This window comes from Mauremys mutica, chromosome 9 (genome assembly GCF_020497125.1).
Source record: "Mauremys mutica isolate MM-2020 ecotype Southern chromosome 9, ASM2049712v1, whole genome shotgun sequence".
Taxonomy (NCBI): domain Eukaryota; kingdom Metazoa; phylum Chordata; order Testudines; family Geoemydidae; genus Mauremys; species Mauremys mutica.
In genome coordinates, this window is record NC_059080.1 from 96,599,251 (window position 1) to 96,617,504 (window position 18,254).

At 45.1% G+C, this 18,254-nt stretch overlaps 1 protein-coding gene across 1 annotated transcript; it reads right to left on the reverse strand.

Moving 5' to 3' along the window:
* Positions 1 to 849: 849 nt before the first annotated feature.
* Positions 850 to 17,984, reverse strand: FETUB (fetuin B). The gene is made up of 7 exons (XM_045031267.1): positions 17,684 to 17,984; positions 13,292 to 13,402; positions 11,569 to 11,656; positions 7,177 to 7,343; positions 5,962 to 6,075; positions 2,168 to 2,257; positions 850 to 1,478 (listed from the first exon to the last, which is right to left on the reverse strand). The coding sequence occupies exons 1-7, from the start codon at positions 17,891 to 17,893 to the stop codon at positions 906 to 908; spliced, it is 1,353 nt and encodes a 450-aa protein (XP_044887202.1). The 5' UTR covers positions 17,894 to 17,984; the 3' UTR covers positions 850 to 905.
* Between the last annotated feature and the right edge of the window lie 270 nt (positions 17,985 to 18,254).

Consider the following 18,254-nt stretch of genomic DNA (forward strand, 5'->3'; position numbering starts at 1 on the left):
TTTGGTGAAATTGATTAACAAACCATTTTTTCTGCATGACAAAGTTAGTAAAGCACAAAGGTTTTGAATACTTAGGGCCTGATCCTCCACCAGCTTGAACCTTGTGTCATGACATCTGTGCAAATATAATGTTTTACACTCTTTTGCCCAAGTGTAAGTGGTGGCACAAGATGCCAGGCAATGGAGAATCGGGGTTATGAGTTTCAAAGCAGTCTAAAGGATTTAGGCACATCTCTTCCATCGAGTATAATAGAAAATATGTGTCTAAATCCCTTAGATTGCTTTGAAACTCTCAACCTGGACTCCCTGTGTTATTATGGAGGAGTTAATCTGGAAATCATCAAAAGAACCCTAGTTTTTAGCACCAGATGATACACCATAACAGGATCTTCTTCTCTATTTACAGACTATTGCCATACTCAGCCAGTGTTCTGCCACTAGTGTTTCTGGAACGCTGAATAGCTAGCATTCCCAGGTTTCACATGCTCAAAGGTCTGTGAGCAGTAATGTTGAGACTAGCCAGGGTGCCGTCCAACTTGGACTCCTGCTAGCAGCCACTAACAGATGTTAGGGAAACTCAACCTGCACCTTTTCAAGGTGGCAATAGATGTTGCTACTTAGTATGCTCTTCCCTGAGACATTCGGACTGTGTCTCTCCAGCATTCTGCCTTCTTCAGGCTACCATGCCTTGGTCGCTGCTCTACAACTGCCCTTCACTAACGCTCTGCCCTGTAGGGAAAAGCCAGAGTTTGACCCAAAATTCTCTTGCTGGAAAATGCCTAATAAAATTCCTTATCAAAACCAGTCCCTAAGATCACTGTAAGCCAACACAACACCAGAGACCATAACTGTAAAGAACATTTTATTTATTGAAAGTTTTTACACGCCAATGGGAAACATCAACTTTATTCAGTCACAGTTTGTCCTGGTGATACTGCTATTTTGACAGGGTTGGGAAGCAAAGGGAGGATGATGACATTAACAAACTTGGGCTCTCCTGGGCATGCATCTGATTGCAAAGGACCTTCAGGGAAAGGGAGAATGGCTGGGCCAGTAGCGGGCTTGGTCAAGCCTGGCTTTCCTTCTGACGTGTCTGTCTGAAGCTTTTTCACATCAGCGACACCATGTGTGTCTGGAGGGGCTGGCACTGGGTTTGCCTTCTCCGGGGGAACAGGCTTTCCATCTATATGTTCCTTCTGATTTTCTGGTAAGGTGTGGAGAGACACATGCTCCACTTTAGGAGGGAGAACTTTAACCCAACCCACTGTTTTTTCCAGATGTGGGGAGAAGTGACTGGCTTCGGAAGGGGAAGGATGCCGATGCTCATGTCCGTGCCCTTGCTTATGCTCATGCTTGTGGGGGTGCTGGTTCTTCTTCCTTCCATGGTGGTGATGATGTTCATGGCTTTCATCGTCATCTTTATCAGGTTTTTGAGATCTACGGCCAGGGTGCTGCTCCCGTTCTCCAAGGGCAGGAGCCTAAATTGGCAAACAGCAAATACATGCATATATTAGAGCTACGTAAAAACCTTTCTCTGATATAAAGAAAGGCTCAGACCTAGTCTCTACTCAGGATCAGTCTGAATTCCAGTGGTCAGTGCCAGCCATTGATGCAAATGCACTAGTTAAAACTCCTGTGGTAGACAAGCAAAGCAGCTGCAGTACACAGGGGAGATTGCTCTTGTTTGGAAGCGGGGTAATTCAGCTATTTCTTAATTTCACTCTCCCTCTATTATTATTATGATTCTTGCTTTAGTTCTGTAAATGTATTTGCTTTGTAAAGTGTTTGGGATACAGCTTGGTTTAATGACTATGGGTATGTCTACACTGCAATCTGAGGTGTGACTGCAGCACTGGTAAACATATCTGAGCTAACTTTGATCTAGCTAGCTTGAATAACAATAGCAGTGAGGTTGCGGGCACATGGACTGTATAAACCTGCTTAGGACCCTGGGCGGAGGCTTGCTGAAATTGTATTGTATTGCCTTTTTTCACCATCTGGCAATGAAATGATCCTCTTATCACAAGTGAGTTTCTTTCTGATTTCCCTCATGCATGCAGTCCATTACTTTGTGAATAATCCTAACACAGAATGATTAGACATTATTCATTCCAATTTTATTTTATAAAGGACCTTTTCGCAAACTTTTAGTTGGATGGAGACATACCTGTGGATCATAGATTTCGCAGGATATGCTGACAAACTGATGATGATCAATTTGACTATCCATTACAGTGCCTTTGCAGAGACCAGTGTGCTGGAAAAAGAAATGGCTAATTAGGACAAGTGAGCATCAAACCACATTGCATCACTAATATTTAGATTTTAAGATTGTAAAATAGGAGATTATGAAAATCCTACCAGATTTAGCACCACAAATACAGATGTATAGCTAGTGCAAACTTTTGATGTTTGTGCTGGCAAAGTTACCTAGGAGGACAGATTTCCCAGATGATTTTTTTTTTTTATCTCTGAGTAGGATTAGATGACATGAGGGTAAAAATGCTGACTGCTGCCTGTGCACCATCTACACTAACTCTGTTGTTATTACCAGTGTGGAAATGCTTTGGTGATAGGGGACATTTTCAGAAAATGCCATTAGAGGCCAGGCCTATAAAAGAGTATTAGATTACAGTTCTCAGAGAAAAAAATTCCATGCATCCAACGAAGTGGGTATTCACCCACGAAAGCTCATGCTCCAATACGTCTGTTAGTCTATTACAGGGGTCGGCAACCTTTCAGAAGTGCTGTGCCGAGTCTTCATTAATTCACTCTAATTTAAGGTTTCGCATGCCGGTAATACATTTTAATATTTTTTAGAAGGTCTCTCTCTATAAATCTATATATTATATAACTAAACTAGTGTTGTATTGTAAAATAAACAAGGTTTTCAAAATGTTAAAGAAGCTTCATTTAAAATGAAATTAAAATGTTGATCTTACGCCGCCGGCCTGCTCAATCCGCTGCTGGTCTGGGGTTCTGTTCACCAAGGCCGGCAGCGGGCTGAGTGAGGCCTGTGGCCGGGACCCCAGCTGGCAAGGGTCTGGCAGCCAGAACCGCAGACCAGCAGCGGGCTGTGCAGGGCTGGCATCCGGGACCCCAGACCGGCAGTGGACTGAGCGGCTCAGCCCACTGCCGCTCAGGGGTTCCATCCGCCGGCTCCTGCCAGCCGGGATCCTGACTGCCGGATCCGCTCAGCCCGCTGCCAGTCTGGGGTCCCGGCCCTCCCCACATACAGTGGGTACCTGGGGGTGAAGGGTCGGGCCAGGAGCTAAAATGAGGGAGGGGGCTGAGGGTTGGGGCAGGAGGTTCAGTGTGGGTCACTTACCTGGGTAGCTCCCATTTGATGTGAGGGGTGCAGGTGGGAATGTGCGGGGGGGAGGGGGGGTGCAGGAGCTCCCGTTTGGTGCTCTGGGTGGGTGTGGGGATGTGGCGGGTGCATGGGGTGTGGGGGGGCTGGAGATGTGGGGGGTGCAAGAATCATGGCAGAGGGTTGGGGGCAGAGGGCTGGAGTCAGGGCTGGGGGCTGGGTATGTGGGGGGAGTGCAGGTGTCAGGGAAGGGGGGGCTGGGTGTGTGAGGGGGTGCCAGAGTCAGGGCTAGGGTTGTGCGGTGGGGGGAGGGATGAAGGAGTCAAGCAGAGGACTGGGTGTATATAAGGGAGGTACAGGGCTCAGAGCAGGGGCCTGGTGGGGGTGCAGGGGTGTGGGGCTCAGGGCAGAGGGCGGGGTGTGTGTGTGGGGGGGTCAGGGCTCAGGGCAGAGGGCTGGGTGACTGCCCCCCTAAGAACTCCCAACCCCCCTGCTCCTTGTCCCCCGACTACCCCCTCCTGGGACCCCTGCGCCCAACTGCCCCCCAGGACCCCACCCCCTATCTAGGCCTCCCTGTTTCTTGTCCCCTGACTGGATCCTACCCCCTACCTGTCCCCTGACTGCCCCAACCCTTATCCACACCCCCACCCCCAGCCAGACCCCCAGGACTCCCATGCCTATCCAACCACTCCCTGCCCTCTGACAGGACCCCCAGAACTCCCAACCCATCCAACCCCCCCCAACTCCCTGCCTGCCCCAACCCCTTTCCACACCCCTGCCTCCTGACAGGACTCCCAGAACTCCCGACTATCCAACCCCCCCCCAGCTCCTTGTCCTCTGACCACCCCCTCCAGAGACCCCCCCACCCTAACTGCCCCCCCCAGAACCCTCCTTGCTCCCGGTCCCCTGACTGCCCTGACCCCTAGCCACCCCCTGCCCCCTCACAAACCCTGGGACTCCCATGCCCCATCCAACCCCCCCCGCTCCCTGACTGCCCCCTCCTTAGACCCCCGCCCCTAGCCACCCCCCCCCGGGATCCCACCCCCCATCCAACCCCCCCGCTCCCTGTCCCCTGACTGCCCCCACCCCTTATCCAACCCCCTTGGACCCGGACCCCTTACCATGAGGCTCCACGCAGAGCCAGATATGCTGCCCCGTGGGAGCACACAGCCCCACCCCTCAGAGTGCTGTGCAAGCGGCGGCAGAGCTCCGATGGAGAGGGGAGCGTTTCTGCCTCCCCGCAGAGCCAAACACTTCCCTGCGGGAGCGTGCAGCCCCGACCCCCAGAGCGCTGTGCATGCAGCGGCAGGGCTCCAGGGGAGGGGAGAAGGCGGAGGAGGGGCCGGCAGCTTGCTGCGCTTGGCCCAGCGCTCCGGCCCAGGAGTGCAGACCCCGCGGCTTGCCGCACCGGGAGAATGGGGCCATTTGCCCACCCTGTGTGCACGGCTATGCTTCTGCTCACTGCCCCCGCAGGGGGAGCAGAGGGAGAGGAGAGCGGGCCGGGCTGGGCAGGATTTTTAATGGCATGCTGGAGTCCCGGCAGGCTCCAGTGTGCCATTAAAAATTGGCTCGTGTGCCGTCTTTGGCACGCGTGCCATAGGTTGCCGACCCCTGGTCTATAAGGTGCCACAGGACTCTTTGCTGCTTTTACAGATCCAGACTAACACGGCTACCCCTCTGATACTCTGTAGAATACTGATAGTAACAACTGTGGGCTTGTCTACATGGTGCCACAGTCCTGACTACAGGGGTCTGAACTGTAGGGTGTTCTGATGTGCTGCTCTCTAACTTCCTCATGTGGATCCTGCTGGTGTGAACTAAAAGGTACCTAGTGCATGTGAATGTAGTCCTGTTTGGAATGGGACTACATCAATGCAAACTAGCTGACTTTTAGTTCATGCCAGCAAGGTCTACATGGGGCAATGAGATCGCAACACGTTAGAGCTCTCTACAGTTCACACCCCTGTAGTCTGAATTACAGTGCCATGTAGACAAGCCCTAGATTTACACATGCTGGTAGGCAGCACAGTTCTAATCTCAGTGCAGGCCAAGGTTAAGAGAACAGAACTGATTGGCTAATGTGCTAATTTAACCTTTCAGATGTCTTCAAGTTCCTTCTTTTAATTTCTAAAGGTTTTCTATATTTGACTTCTTGAGCACAATGTACATATACTTGTGTGTATTCTTTATAATTCATTATTTGTGGCTGCTTGTACTGAAGAAGCCCTTGAGAACTAATAACTTTTGCAAAGCACTAGCTACTCTGCTCATTCTGTACTGTATTTTTCTGTGCCATTCATGTTCATACACTTCTGGACAGTTATCCAGAACTTTATCTGGGATACTTGTCTTAAACTGTAAACAATTTGAGCAGAAACTGTTTTCAATTCTCTTTGTCCAGCCCCTAGCACAATGGGATCCTAATCCATGACTAGAGCTCTGAGGTTCTACATTAATATAAATAATAAATAATAATCATATATAGGGCTTGATCCAAAGTCCAGTGAAGTCAATGAAAAAACTCCCACTGACTTCAGTGGGCTTTGGATCATGTTCATAAAGAAGAAAAACAGAAGAAGATATGCAAAATGCTTAATGCAAAAATCATAATATCCACAAAGTTATGTATTTTTGCAAACAGAATTACTTACAGCCAGTTCAGATGAGAGGGGCTCGCACTTGGAGACATCAGCAATGGATTCATTTTTGGAGCAGGATGTCTCCTGAATTGTAAACTCTACAAAGTGTGAAGGACCAACGACCCACTGTCAAAGTTTTGTATGAGGAGAGAGAGAGAGAGAGAGAGAGAGAGAGAGAGAGAGCATTGACTGTTATTTTTAGCCTTTGCAAATTTGCCAGCAAGAGGAAAAGAAATTCATAATCCCAATCCTGCACCTTTTGCGTTGAATGCAAAATTCCCATGAACATCAGAGGGAGTAGGGTTAGACTTCTGAGTTTGTTAGCTGTATTGCAGGAGAATATATTTTCCATATTCTCTGAATGCTGCCCTACAGCCTGATCCTTACCTTTTATACAGAATTCCCACTGAAGTATCACTCTAGCTCATGCATCAGTCAAAGCTGAAACTAGATTAAAATGCTTTTTTTCTTTAAAATACTATTAATACTTGATATTTACACAGAGACTTTCATCCAAAGATCCTCATTGTGGCTCAACCAACTTTTTATCTATAAGTATCACTTGACCCTGTCCTGAAATGCAGCCACTTCTGGGTTGGAAAATGGAAAAATGTAAACAGCACACAGTGTGGCCTGCAATATGCAAAAAGTCAGACTAAGATGATCATGATGATTCCTTCTAACCTTAAAGTCTATGAGTAACACTACACAACTGTTACAGACAGAGAGTGAAGACTATCCAGTTGAAATGAATTTTAGAGAGGCAAGATATAATTGTGAGGAACACATGGAATTTAGCCAGGACACTGATAATTAGCACCTCCTCACTGTGCAATGATATTTTAAATTATGTTTAAGCTAATTTGGTGAGTTGCAGGTGTGCACAGAAAGGGACCTCTATGCTACACTAAATACTTTATCATCTGGGCCTTTTGTTAGAGGTAGGCCTGAATCAAAAGCCCAGGGGCAAATTGCCAGCAGGGACAATGAACTATGGAGTTCAAATCTAGCTCTGAATTTTGTAAATGGCTCTTCCCTCTATAATAAGATGAATCAAAGCCACAGATCTACACAGTCTCAAACTTTGAAGGGTTCAGAATCCTATCCTGAACTAACTATTGGTGCTCAAGCCCATCTTTGCACCTGACAGAGCAACTTGTAAAAAGTGCAGCAGTTGTATCAATGCTTTCCAGGGCCTAAAGTGGGCTATATGAATCTCAGCCTTACCTGCATTGAAGCCTTGGTAACATTGAGGACAGAAAAATGATGAGCTTGCTGACTTTCCTTGTTGAATTTGGCCAGGCTCACGACAGCAGTTTCCAGATACTTGGGCTCCGTTGGACAGCCAGGGACTGGACAGTCAGGGCAAATCCTTAAAAATGAGCTTGATGGAACTTTGTAGAAAATAACAAATACATGTTGATAAGATAAGTTTCAAAACACTACAGTTCCATTGACAGCTATAGGTAGGTAGGCAGGTTGGTGTGCATATTTCGTGCTTATTTATTTCTTTAGGGTTTCAAGCCCCAGCCCCACACATGCCCTTGGCATTTCAAACAACAATATTTGATACAAAGCTTATAGCCATTGACCTAGTAATTGAACTGTCATGTGACACCCCCCCTCCACGAATCAACCCCCACAAATCCACCTCATCAGCTCGCCCCCTCGCCAAACACTGTCACTCTGGAGCAGTGGTTCTCAACCTATTTACAATTGTGGGCCACATATGCAGCTCTATGTGTTATGTGGACTGTATCAACACAATATATTTACTACCAGTATGGTCCTGAGACTGTCACATGGGCTGCAGCTGTGTGCTGATTGGGCTGCAAGCAGCCTGTGGGTTGAGAACCACTACTCTGGAGACTCTGATGGCTTTTGCCTCAGAGTTCCCCACCCCGCTGCTTAAAGAGAGGTTGCAATGGCACAAAGGGCTCAGAATCCCTGCTCTGCTTGGCAGCCAGCCAAAGAAAGCCCTTAAAGTGTGTTGCTCTGGCCAGGGAGGTGGATATAGCCAGAGCATAATTGGCAGTCTCCATCACCAAGGCTCCCTTAGAGCACCAGATGCACTTTAAAGTTTATTTCTCCTCCTGGAAACTGCAGAGAAGATAGTGGTGCAACACCCCTTGCATTTCCCTTGGAGGTGCCTCCCATGCACCCCACACATACACATCATCCCCCCTCACAGAGGGCTGTGGTCCCTGTTGGCAGTTTGCACCCCCTGCATCAATGGGGGCATATCAAACCCAGAGTTTGTAACTTATTGAGAAATGTCAATAGATGAGCCCAAACTTTAATGTTCCAATCTGGGTGTTTGATTCATCCCATTATAGACCTAAGAGTCAGTCGTGAAGGTCAGATCTAGATACAGACACTGGCAAAGATCAGGAGTGTTTATATCTGTGGTTTTGGCTTGGACTCATCTCTAGTGTGAAAAGTCTATCAGGGCAGGTGCTCCAAAGGGAACGAAGAGATACTGGGAAGTGCGTCTCTCCAAAGGCTCTTGTGGCATCATCCTGATGGATTTCCCGCAGAAAAATGAAAATGTGAAAAACACCCCTGAAGAGAGTGACATAAATGCAAGTTTTGCCTGAATATGGGTGAAGGATCCCACCTACTTTTGTTTAGCAGAAACATCATGAAATAACACTAATAATTTGAAATGTATTATTATTATTTCCAGCATGTATCCTCTGGTAATCAATATGGCATGGGACAGCAATGGACATGGGATAGCAAACTCCCCCCATTTTTCTGCTGCATGCTAGGTGCTTTTCAGAAATATTCAATAATCTCAATTGAAATATGAGAAACAATGCGTCTAGTGGTTAAAACAGGAAACTGAGAGTGAGGAGAAAAGGGTTCTACTCCCAACTCTGTCACTGACTAGTTATAGGATCTTAGATAAATTGCTTTGTCTCCCTGCTTAGTCTCTTTCCCTAATGGTAAAATTGGGATTATGATATTTAGCTGCTTTTGTAAAGCATTTGGAGGTCCTTGGATGAAAGAAACTGTGTCGATGCAAAGGAATTGCATCATATTCAAAGTGCCGTGCCAAATGCACATGTAAAAAGTCCTTCATCCTCTTTTCAGTTCAAAGTCAGGACCTGTCTAGTTATGTGTACCCATGTTGCAGTGCCGTAACAAGGGCGAGGCGAGTGAGGCACTTGCCTCGGGCGTGCAAAGCGGAGGGGCGCAGCTCTACCGTGATCGGCGGCACTTCGGTGGCAGCTCTACCGCTGCCACTTTTTCGGTGGCAATTCAGCCGCGGGTCCCTGAGTCCCTCTCGGAGGGAAGGACCTACCACCAAAAGGACCTGCCGCCAAATTGCCGCTGCTGCTTCATTCATTCTTCGGTGGCATTTCAGCGGCTGGTCCTTCTTTGTAAGACGGACTCAGGGACCTGCCACTGAATTGCCGCAGAAGGGCATGGAGCTGGCCCTTGCCTCGGGTGCAAAAATTTCTTGTTACGGCTCTGCCACGTTGGTCCTAAAAGTCCTCAATATCAACAGCTTGTATCCTTCTGCCCTGAGAAAGTGAGGTAGGGCAGATGCCATTGAGAGGAAATTACCATGAAACACCATGATGCCGTTTTTACAGTCACTTGTCAGAGTAGAGCCACATTTTAAGTAGAGCCCTGCACAGATACAAAATTTGTATCTGCATCTGATCCATGATCCACAAAAATGGTCCCTGGATATCTGTAGATTTGCTGGGCTCTATTTTAAGCATTAAGAACATAAGAACTGCTTATTAATTTCATTTGGTGGCCCCTCGTTCTTGTGTTATGAGGAGTAAATAACACTTCCTTGTTTTCTTTCTCCACACCAGTCATAATTTTATAGACCTCTATCATATCCCCCCTTAATCGCCTCTTTTCCAAGCTGAAAAATCCCAGTCTTATTAATCTCTCCTCATATGGCAGCCGTCCATACCCCTAATAATTTTTGTTGCCATTCTCTGAACCTCTTCCAATTCCAATATATCTTTTTTGAGATGGGGCGACCACATCTGCATGCAGTATTCAAGATGTGGGCATACCATGGATTTATATAGCAGCAATATGATATCTTTTGTCTTATTATCTATCCCTTTCTTGATGATTCCCAACATTCTGTTCACTTTTTTGACTGCCACTGCACATTGAGTGGATGTTTTCAGAGAACTATCCACAATGACTCCAAGATCTCTTTCTTGAGTGGTAACAGCTAATTTAGACCCCACCATTTTATTTATATAGTTGAGATTATGTTTTCCAATGTGCATTACTTTGCATTTATCAACACTGAATTTCATCTGCCATTTTGTTGCCCAGTCACCCAGTTTTGAGAGATCCTTTTGTAGGTCTTCGCAGTCTTCCTGGGACTTAAGTATCTTGAGTAGTTTTGTATCAGCTGTGAATTTTGACACCTCACTGTGTACTCCTTTTTCTGAGATCATTTATGAATATGTTGAATAGGACTGGTCCCAGCACAGACCCCTGGGAGACACCGCTATTTACCTCTCTCCATTCTGAAAACTGACCATTTATTCCTACCCTTTGTTTCCTATCTTTTAACCCATTACCAGTCCATGAGAGAACCTTCCTTCTTATCCCATGACTGTTTACTGTGCTTAAGAGCCTTTGGTGAGGGACCTTGTCAAAGACTTTCTGAAAATCTAAATACACTATATCCACTGGATCCCCCTTGTCCACATACTTGTTGACACCCTCAAATAATTCTAGTAGATTGGTGAGGCATGATTTCCCTTTACAAAAACCATGTTGACTCTTCCCTAACAAATTATGTTCATCTACGCGTCTGACAATTTTGTTCTTTACTATTGTTTCCACCAGTTTGCTCAGTACTGAAGTCAGGCTTACCGGCCTGTAATTGTTGGGGTCACTTCTGGAACCCTTTCTAAAATTGGCATCACATTAGCTATCCTCCAGTCATTTGGTACAGAAGCTGATTTAAATGATAGGTTACAGACTACAGTTAGTAGTCCTGCAATTTCACATTTGACTTATTTCTGTTTAGTTTATCAATTTGTTCCAAAACCTCCTCTAATGACATCTCAGTCTGGCACAGTTCCTCAGATTTGTCACTTAAAAAAATGTCTCAGGTTTGGAAATCTCCCTCACATCCTCAGCTGTGAAGACCGATGCAAATAATTCATTTAGTTTCTCTGCAATGGCCTTATCATCCTTGAGTGCTCCTTTAGCATCTTGATCGTCCAGTAGCCCCACTGCTTGTTTAGCAGGCTTCCTGCTTCTGATGTACTTAAAAAATTGTTTGCTGTTACTTTCTGAGTCTTTGGTTAGTTGCTCTTCAAATTCTTTTTTGGCCATTCTGATTATATTTTTACACTTCATTTGCCAGAGTTTATGCTCCTTTGTATTTTCCTCACTAGGATTTAACTTCCACTTTTTAAAGGATGCCTTTTTGCCTCTTGCTGCTTCTCTTACTTTGTTGTTTAGCCACGGTGGCTCTTTTTTGGTTCTCTTACTGTGTGTTTTAATTTCGGATATACATTTAAGTTGAGCCTCTATTATGGTGTCTTTAAAAAGTTTCCATGCAGTCCTTCCATGCTCCCCCAATATTTTATTATAAGAAACATATTAAGAATAACATACCTGGCTGTAACGTGCACTCATAGCTATGTAGGTGAACAATTCTCCTTGGCTTGTTAATGTAGAGGGTTGCTTTACACTGCCCAAAAACCTAAAGAAATATAAATATGTGCTGTGACTGTAGGCGGAATTTAGTTTTGCAGCCTGTCAGTAGCCATAGAGCCTCTAAACAGTGCATTCTTCTTCATACAGTTATATAATTCTTTACAAAGAGAGATTTTACATTAGTGTTCAGTTGAGAATTAACACGTTTATCACCTGAAAAGACTTTTGAGAAATAAAAAGCCAGATCCTCAGCTGGTATAAATCAACATAATTCTATTGACTTCAGGGGAGCTATGCTCATTTACACCAGTTTAGAATCTGACCAGTAGGTTCAGATTCTCAGCTGGCCACTAAGTATAGCTGAGAAGAGGGAGCACAAAGGAGCTCCCTGATCATAGGGCTGGTGCTACATCTGCACACTGCCAGTTAGCTGCCCAGCCTCCCCCACTTCTTCTGGCAACTGGGGATTGCTGGGGTGCACTGGCACATTTCCTTTTTCCGGGCTTTGCCCCCTCCATTGGGGACCTTGAGGGGTGATAGACAGAGCCCAACCATCTGAAAACAGCTGGAGCTCAGCACAGTGGAAATGTCCCACCCACTCCCGCTATCTTCCAGCCATGAGTCTGACCCTTTTCCATGCTGTGTTGGTAGCAAGGAGGGAGAATGGCATAAAAGTCTGTACATCAGCTCTATGGCACTGGAGGATCACCCTCACACTACAGTGAGCCTGGGTTGATTATGCTGGCTTTAGCATGAGTTTATACCAGCAGTATTTAAATAATCTCACCCAGTATGTTCATCCTATCAGTGACTTTAAACGTTAATGCTCAGGTGGCCTCTTCAGAATTTCCCCTTGTGGGATCAAGGCACATGTGCTGGGAGCTTCAGAAATCTTCTGATGAATAGTGTCCATTGGGGGCCACTCATCCTTCACTGTTTCTCCCTTTGTGGAGGGCTCCAGAGGTATAAAAGAGGTGGAACCCAACCACCCATCAGTTCCTTCTAACTGCCAAAGGAGCTGCTGTGATGGTCAGGAAATTTTTATTTTTGAATTTCAGGTTTTTGTTTAAAAAAATAAAAACCGCTTGACAAAAACCAAACATTTTAGTTTGTTTGTTTTTAACCAAAACCTGAATATTTTCATCAGATGCTAAAACAGTCTTTCATGCAAAATTCCTTTCCCTTGAAAATATTTTGTCAAAAATGTGTTGTCTGGCTCTAGCAGTGAGCCTAGGTTGCTTGCTGCATCTGTGAGGCTTAGCTTGTTCTTTCTCTTTACTTTTTCAGGCCTTTAGTTAGTTAGATTGTCAGAACAAAAAAAAAGCATTAAGATGAATAAAGTGAGTCTCTCTCATTCCGCCTTTGTCAGGCTATTTTCAGAGAAACCCTTACAGGGATTCTAAACATGCATATTTACCAGTAGCTGCTTATTAGATCTGGTTGGAAAAAAATTGTTGAAATTTTGAATTTGAGAACTCTTATAAACTGGTTGGAAACCAGTGAAATATTTTCATGGAAATGTTTTACACATATTTTGTATTAGAAAGTTTCAAATTTTTAACCAGCTGACAACTTATAAGAACCATCTGTGCAAGGATCTTTGCTTCCTTCAGTAGTACCTGAGCCATACGCTCCCATGTACACTTAAATCGAGAAATAAATAAATAAAACAAATCCTTACAGTTTCATGCATAGCTCTGTTCTTACAATCCTTCCACAACCTTCTGCTGAGTACATGGCATTCAGTTTCTACGACATCCAAGGTGAGATAGAAGACAGAACCAGTGATTTTCTAAACACAGCAGAAAAGGGGTTATGTCACAATTTCACCCATCGCAAAGAAAAGAGAATAACAATGAGGGATGGACAAATGTCAAAAAGTTCATACAAGCACCCCCAAAAAAGCTGGAAATGTTGTGGGCCAAATCTTCAGCTAGTGTAAATCAGCATATGCCAGCTGAGGATCTGGCCTGTAAAACATGCTGTCTTGAAATATGTCTAATGCTTCCAGCCCTCAGTGAGGTCAGAATTATTGCAAGAACAGCCTTTCTTTGAGTTATTTTCACACTTCCTGTTCTGGTGCCAGCCAGAACCCAAGAATGAGGATGAACCATGGTAATGGGAAATTGTTTTTAAAATAGTTAACAGAACTTTATGGTTTGGTTGAAATTTAGGTCTGTTCTAATTTTAGTGAAAACAAAAGAATTATCTACAGGTATGTTGTGTCAGTAAATAAAGAATGTACATTGTTGAAGCTGAAGTTTTCTAGCATGCATGGGGCATATGACATCAGAAGCATGCTACAGGTTAGCGCACTGGACTGGGACTCAGGAGACCTAGGTTCTATTCCTTGCTTGGTCCCGGCCTGTTGGGTGACCTTGGATAAGTCATTTCTCTCCTCTGTGCCCAAGTTTCCCATCTGTAAAATGAGATATTGATACTGATCTCCCTGGTAAAGTGCTTTGGAGATCTATTGAAGGAAAGTGCTGTATGAGAGCTAGGTATTATTATGGAAAGAGGCACTGGAGGCATCTCCTGCGCTTTGCCATCACTGTACAGATACACAATCCTGTTTATTTGTTGCTATAAATGTTCCACTGGAAGAAAACCATCTCAATGGTTTGCCTCAGGAGAATGGCTGTAGCGCATGTGTGTTAGAAAATGCTGGTCCTTCTGTGGATGAAATCAGATGTGACTTTTACTTGGTGCATGGCACCTAGGCACTGCAGTGACACATATCTTTAAAATGTAATGGCTAGTGGCTAATTTAGATTACAGATTAGACCAGTAGTTCTCAACTAATTTACCTTTGTGGACCGCATATGCAGCTCTCTATATGTTATATGGGCCGGATCCACTCAATATATATATTACCTGTATGGCCCTGAGGATGTTACATGGGCCGCAGCTGTGTGCTGTTTGGGCCGCGGGTTAAGAACCACTGGATTAGACAGACAGTAGAACCAGTCAAAGAGTATTTGTCAAGTTCTGCAAAATTCAGTGTTTTTTGTCTCTGTGTGCAGCATTTGGGAGCCAGATTCATTATTTTTGAATATATCTTGTCTTAGAAAAACATTCTTCTGAATATCACAGGTGAGCAGATAGGAATGGAGGGATATACAAAGAATCTGAAGTTGGTATTTGAGCTTCCAAATTAGTCACCCAAGTATTTTGGAGCACATACATTCTGCATCAAACAGGTGTATTTGCGATCAAACACATGTTCGATGTCAGATATGTCTATTCTGCTGAATCACACAGTCTGGTTTTGAAGCTTGGGGAATTCAGGAATATTTAAGTGCTTAAATACAATCAAACTGAAACATAATCCTTCTCTTACCCTGCCCAAGCTCCAGTACTGGACCAGTTCTAACAGACAGAAGGGCTATGAGTATTCTGTACAGTCCATGTCAGTTTTATGTACTGACTTTCAGATGCATCAGCCTCCAGTGGGGAAAGGCTAGTTCAGAATTTATTCAGTGGTGAGCAGATCACAGAGCATTTCATTACCCTTATTTTTTATCTCATAAATAAGATTATTAAGAAGGAACCTTTTGAGATCTGTTCAGTATTGGAAAACACCTGATTTCTGTTTTCTACACAGGCATATCCCTTGCTTTGATTCTGCTGACACTAACACCACCCAGGGGAGAAAGTAACTTAAGGGACTTACTCATATGCAGGGCCAGGATCCTGAGCAAGGGGTGGGGTGGTCTCAACCAGAAGGGGTGGGGCCTCAGGCAGGAGGGGTGGGGCCTTTAAATCCACAGACCCATTAAATCGCCAATGCTACCCCGTGGCTCCGGCAGCGATTTAAAGGGCCTGGGGCTCCAGCTGCGGTAGCGGCAGCTAGGAGCTGTGGGCCCTTTAAATCGCTGCTGGAGCCCTGCGACTACCCCAGGGCTCTGGCAGCAATTTAAAGAGACAGGGGCTCTGGCCACTGCCGGGAGTCTAGGGGAAGCTGCCCCCTGCCGGTACGGTCGGCTGTGTACTGGCTCTTGCCGATACGCCATACCGGACCATACCGACTTACTTTCACCTCTGACACCACCTGTCTTGGAGCCAGAAGGGAATTGGCAACCACAGGTCAGCAACTCTTGTGGGGGACAGGGGACCTATTAAAAACAGTAAAAGAAGAAAGTAAATATGTTCCAATATCTAATGATGACAAGATCTAGTTAAAAACCTGTCACTGAAGTACATTGATCATCATTTCCTGTGAATGAAGGGCTCTGTCCTACTCCCATTTGAGTCAATGGCAAAAGTCTTAGAGTAGGATCAAGCCACAAATCAGTTAGGGGCAGATTTGAATCTGAAGGTATATTGAAAATGTTTTCATCATAGGTAGTGATCACAAAAATGAGGGGGAAAGAGAGAGTGTGGCTTTTCCACTGATTTAAAACACAGGCAAAGAAAAAGTTTCTCAACCCTTTCTGAGGAACAAAGGTGTCAATGGGATCTATTAACATTTTTGAATAACATGGCCTATTTGAATGCCCACTGTATGTTCCATTTTCACAGCGACACAAATGTGATACAGTCTCAGTAGTGCTGTTTGTGCTTTTGGCTCAGCTGCTGGGTTTAGTTGATCTATTTTGCTGTTATAGACTGTGGTTTTGTACATTTTTTAGAAATAAAAGAGTAATAATCAGTAAAAATAACCAAACAAACCAGGACACAAGCTACGCCTTAAAGGTAAAACGTGAAGAGGCAATGGAAGTGAGTGAGAGACAATATTGAAAAAGAGGCCCAGATTCTCCCCTCTGCTGAGACATGCCTGGCACAGGAGGAGGGGGATGGACCCATCAGGGAGCAAGTGCCTGATGGCACATTTGCATCAGCCCTGTCATAAATTAGAGTAGCCTAGGGGCTGCTCTAATTTATGTCATCTGGCAGTAGGCCCCAGTGGACCGTTCTTTAGCTGAGGATTGCCAGAGCGCACTGTGCTCTAGCCATACCCACACCATACCTCTGATATGCCCATTGTGATGGAGTCAGTTCAGAGAGTAGCACTGGTAATAGCTGTGCTGGTTCTATGCCAGGTGAGAGTGACTCCATGTGGGAAACTCTCAGCTGACCTATTCTGGTTGCTTTCTGGTCACTTTGAGCCACCTGAGCAGTGCAAAGGGTAGATAATCTGGCTCAAGAGCAGTGGAATATGTGTGCAACTTTACTGACCCAGTTCCTGATCACTGGCGAATAAATTTAACCATGGCATTTTCCTGTGCGGGTTGCTGGAGAAGCTGTGTCTTGGCGGGTAGGAAATAGTGACAAGTCCTAGTAAATGTGGGAGATCTTTAAATATCTGGCAATGGAATTTCTGTTCAGTTACAGCACTATAGCCATTAAACAATGCAAGTGAGTGCACAGATATTATATCAGTGTGCAGTGGAGGAAGGGGGTCTTACTACCATGGTTATACAGTGCCTTACATATCGGGGCCTGGCACACTGATCCTGGCTGGGCCTCCTACATGTTATTGCAATACAAACAATAATAAATAAAATAGTCACATAGAGATATACTTTCCCCTTAGATCTACATTTATTTTTAAATCCAGTCTGATTGTTACCTGTGCCCTGGTTTGAAAGCTCTTTTGGCAAGTCAGTCTTCAGTGAGGTGCCCAATTGTATGTGAAAAAATTCCCAGGGCCCAATACACTATTGCTTTGCACCTTGTATAAGCCAGTACATCTGAGTCAAGTGGGTGTACAATGTTATTAAATGACAATGGTGGTGTTTCACTCTCACTGAACAGATGCCAATGATGGTACTAGGTGCATGGCCAGAAAGAATCAGATCCTCCTGCTTCCAATTGTCTTACTTGCTTTAAATTGCTCTTGTGAAATTATTTCCATTCATTTGTGGGTGAAGTTGCCACTGCTCTGAGAGTCCTAGGAAAATTTAGCTCCTCACGTTTTCTACACATCAGAATTAATTCCCAGCCTTTGTGAAATGTCTTTCTGAGCATTCCCTGGTTCAAACCCCCATTGATAGGACAACTGGACAGTATGCACAAAGTACACCCCCCCTCCCCAGGACAAACACTACCCTAGAATGAGAGGGTTCCTTACCTGGGGATGTTCTTGGACGCTGAAAATTCGATAGAGTCCGAGCACGTAGCCTTCTCTTTGGTTGGCATTGATCTGGCGCAGAGCCAGATCTGCAGCTGCCTCTACCGCAGAGTCATTACAAGCAGGGGAAAGTGGTTCCACGACTGGAGGAGACTCAGCCCAGGAGCATAGCAACTGACTGCCCAAGAAAAGCAAAACAAGCAGGGTCATTCTGCTAAGAAAATCAGTGAGGCAGATCAGAAATGCTCTAACCTCTAGCAAGCCACGAGAGAGAGGCCAGGGCCAGCCTGCAAATAAACTTTTGAAGTGGAATCAGGCCTCTTTATATGCTTTGTTGTGTCCTCCTTAAACAGCACACTGACCATCACCTTTAAACCTGCATATATGGCAACTGCAAACACCAAGTCAATGATTAGAAGGTTGTACATTCAGTGTAGCTGCTTGGAGACTAAGGCCAAATTCCGCTCTTGGTTTCACATGTCCAAGGTGGATTTCATTGGGCAGGCCACATACATTTAACCTCGCTGATTAAAATCGGTCTGTATGCTGTACTCTGAGAGCAAGATCTGTT

What these genes read in the sequence shown, in the direction of transcription:
- FETUB (XM_045031267.1), bottom strand. Translation starts at nt 17,893, where the DNA reads ATGACCCTGCTTGTTTTGCTTTTCTTGGGCAGTCAGTTGCTATGCTCC. An exon ending in ACAGAGCTATGCATGAAACT is followed by an intron (nt 11,657 to 13,291) that starts GTAAGGATTTGT and finishes ATATTTCTTTAG; the next exon opens with GTTTTTGGGCAGTGTAAAGC. An exon ending in TTACCAAGGCTTCAATGCAG is followed by an intron (nt 6,076 to 7,176) that starts GTAAGGCTGAGA and finishes AAACTTTGACAG; the next exon opens with TGGGTCGTTGGTCCTTCACA.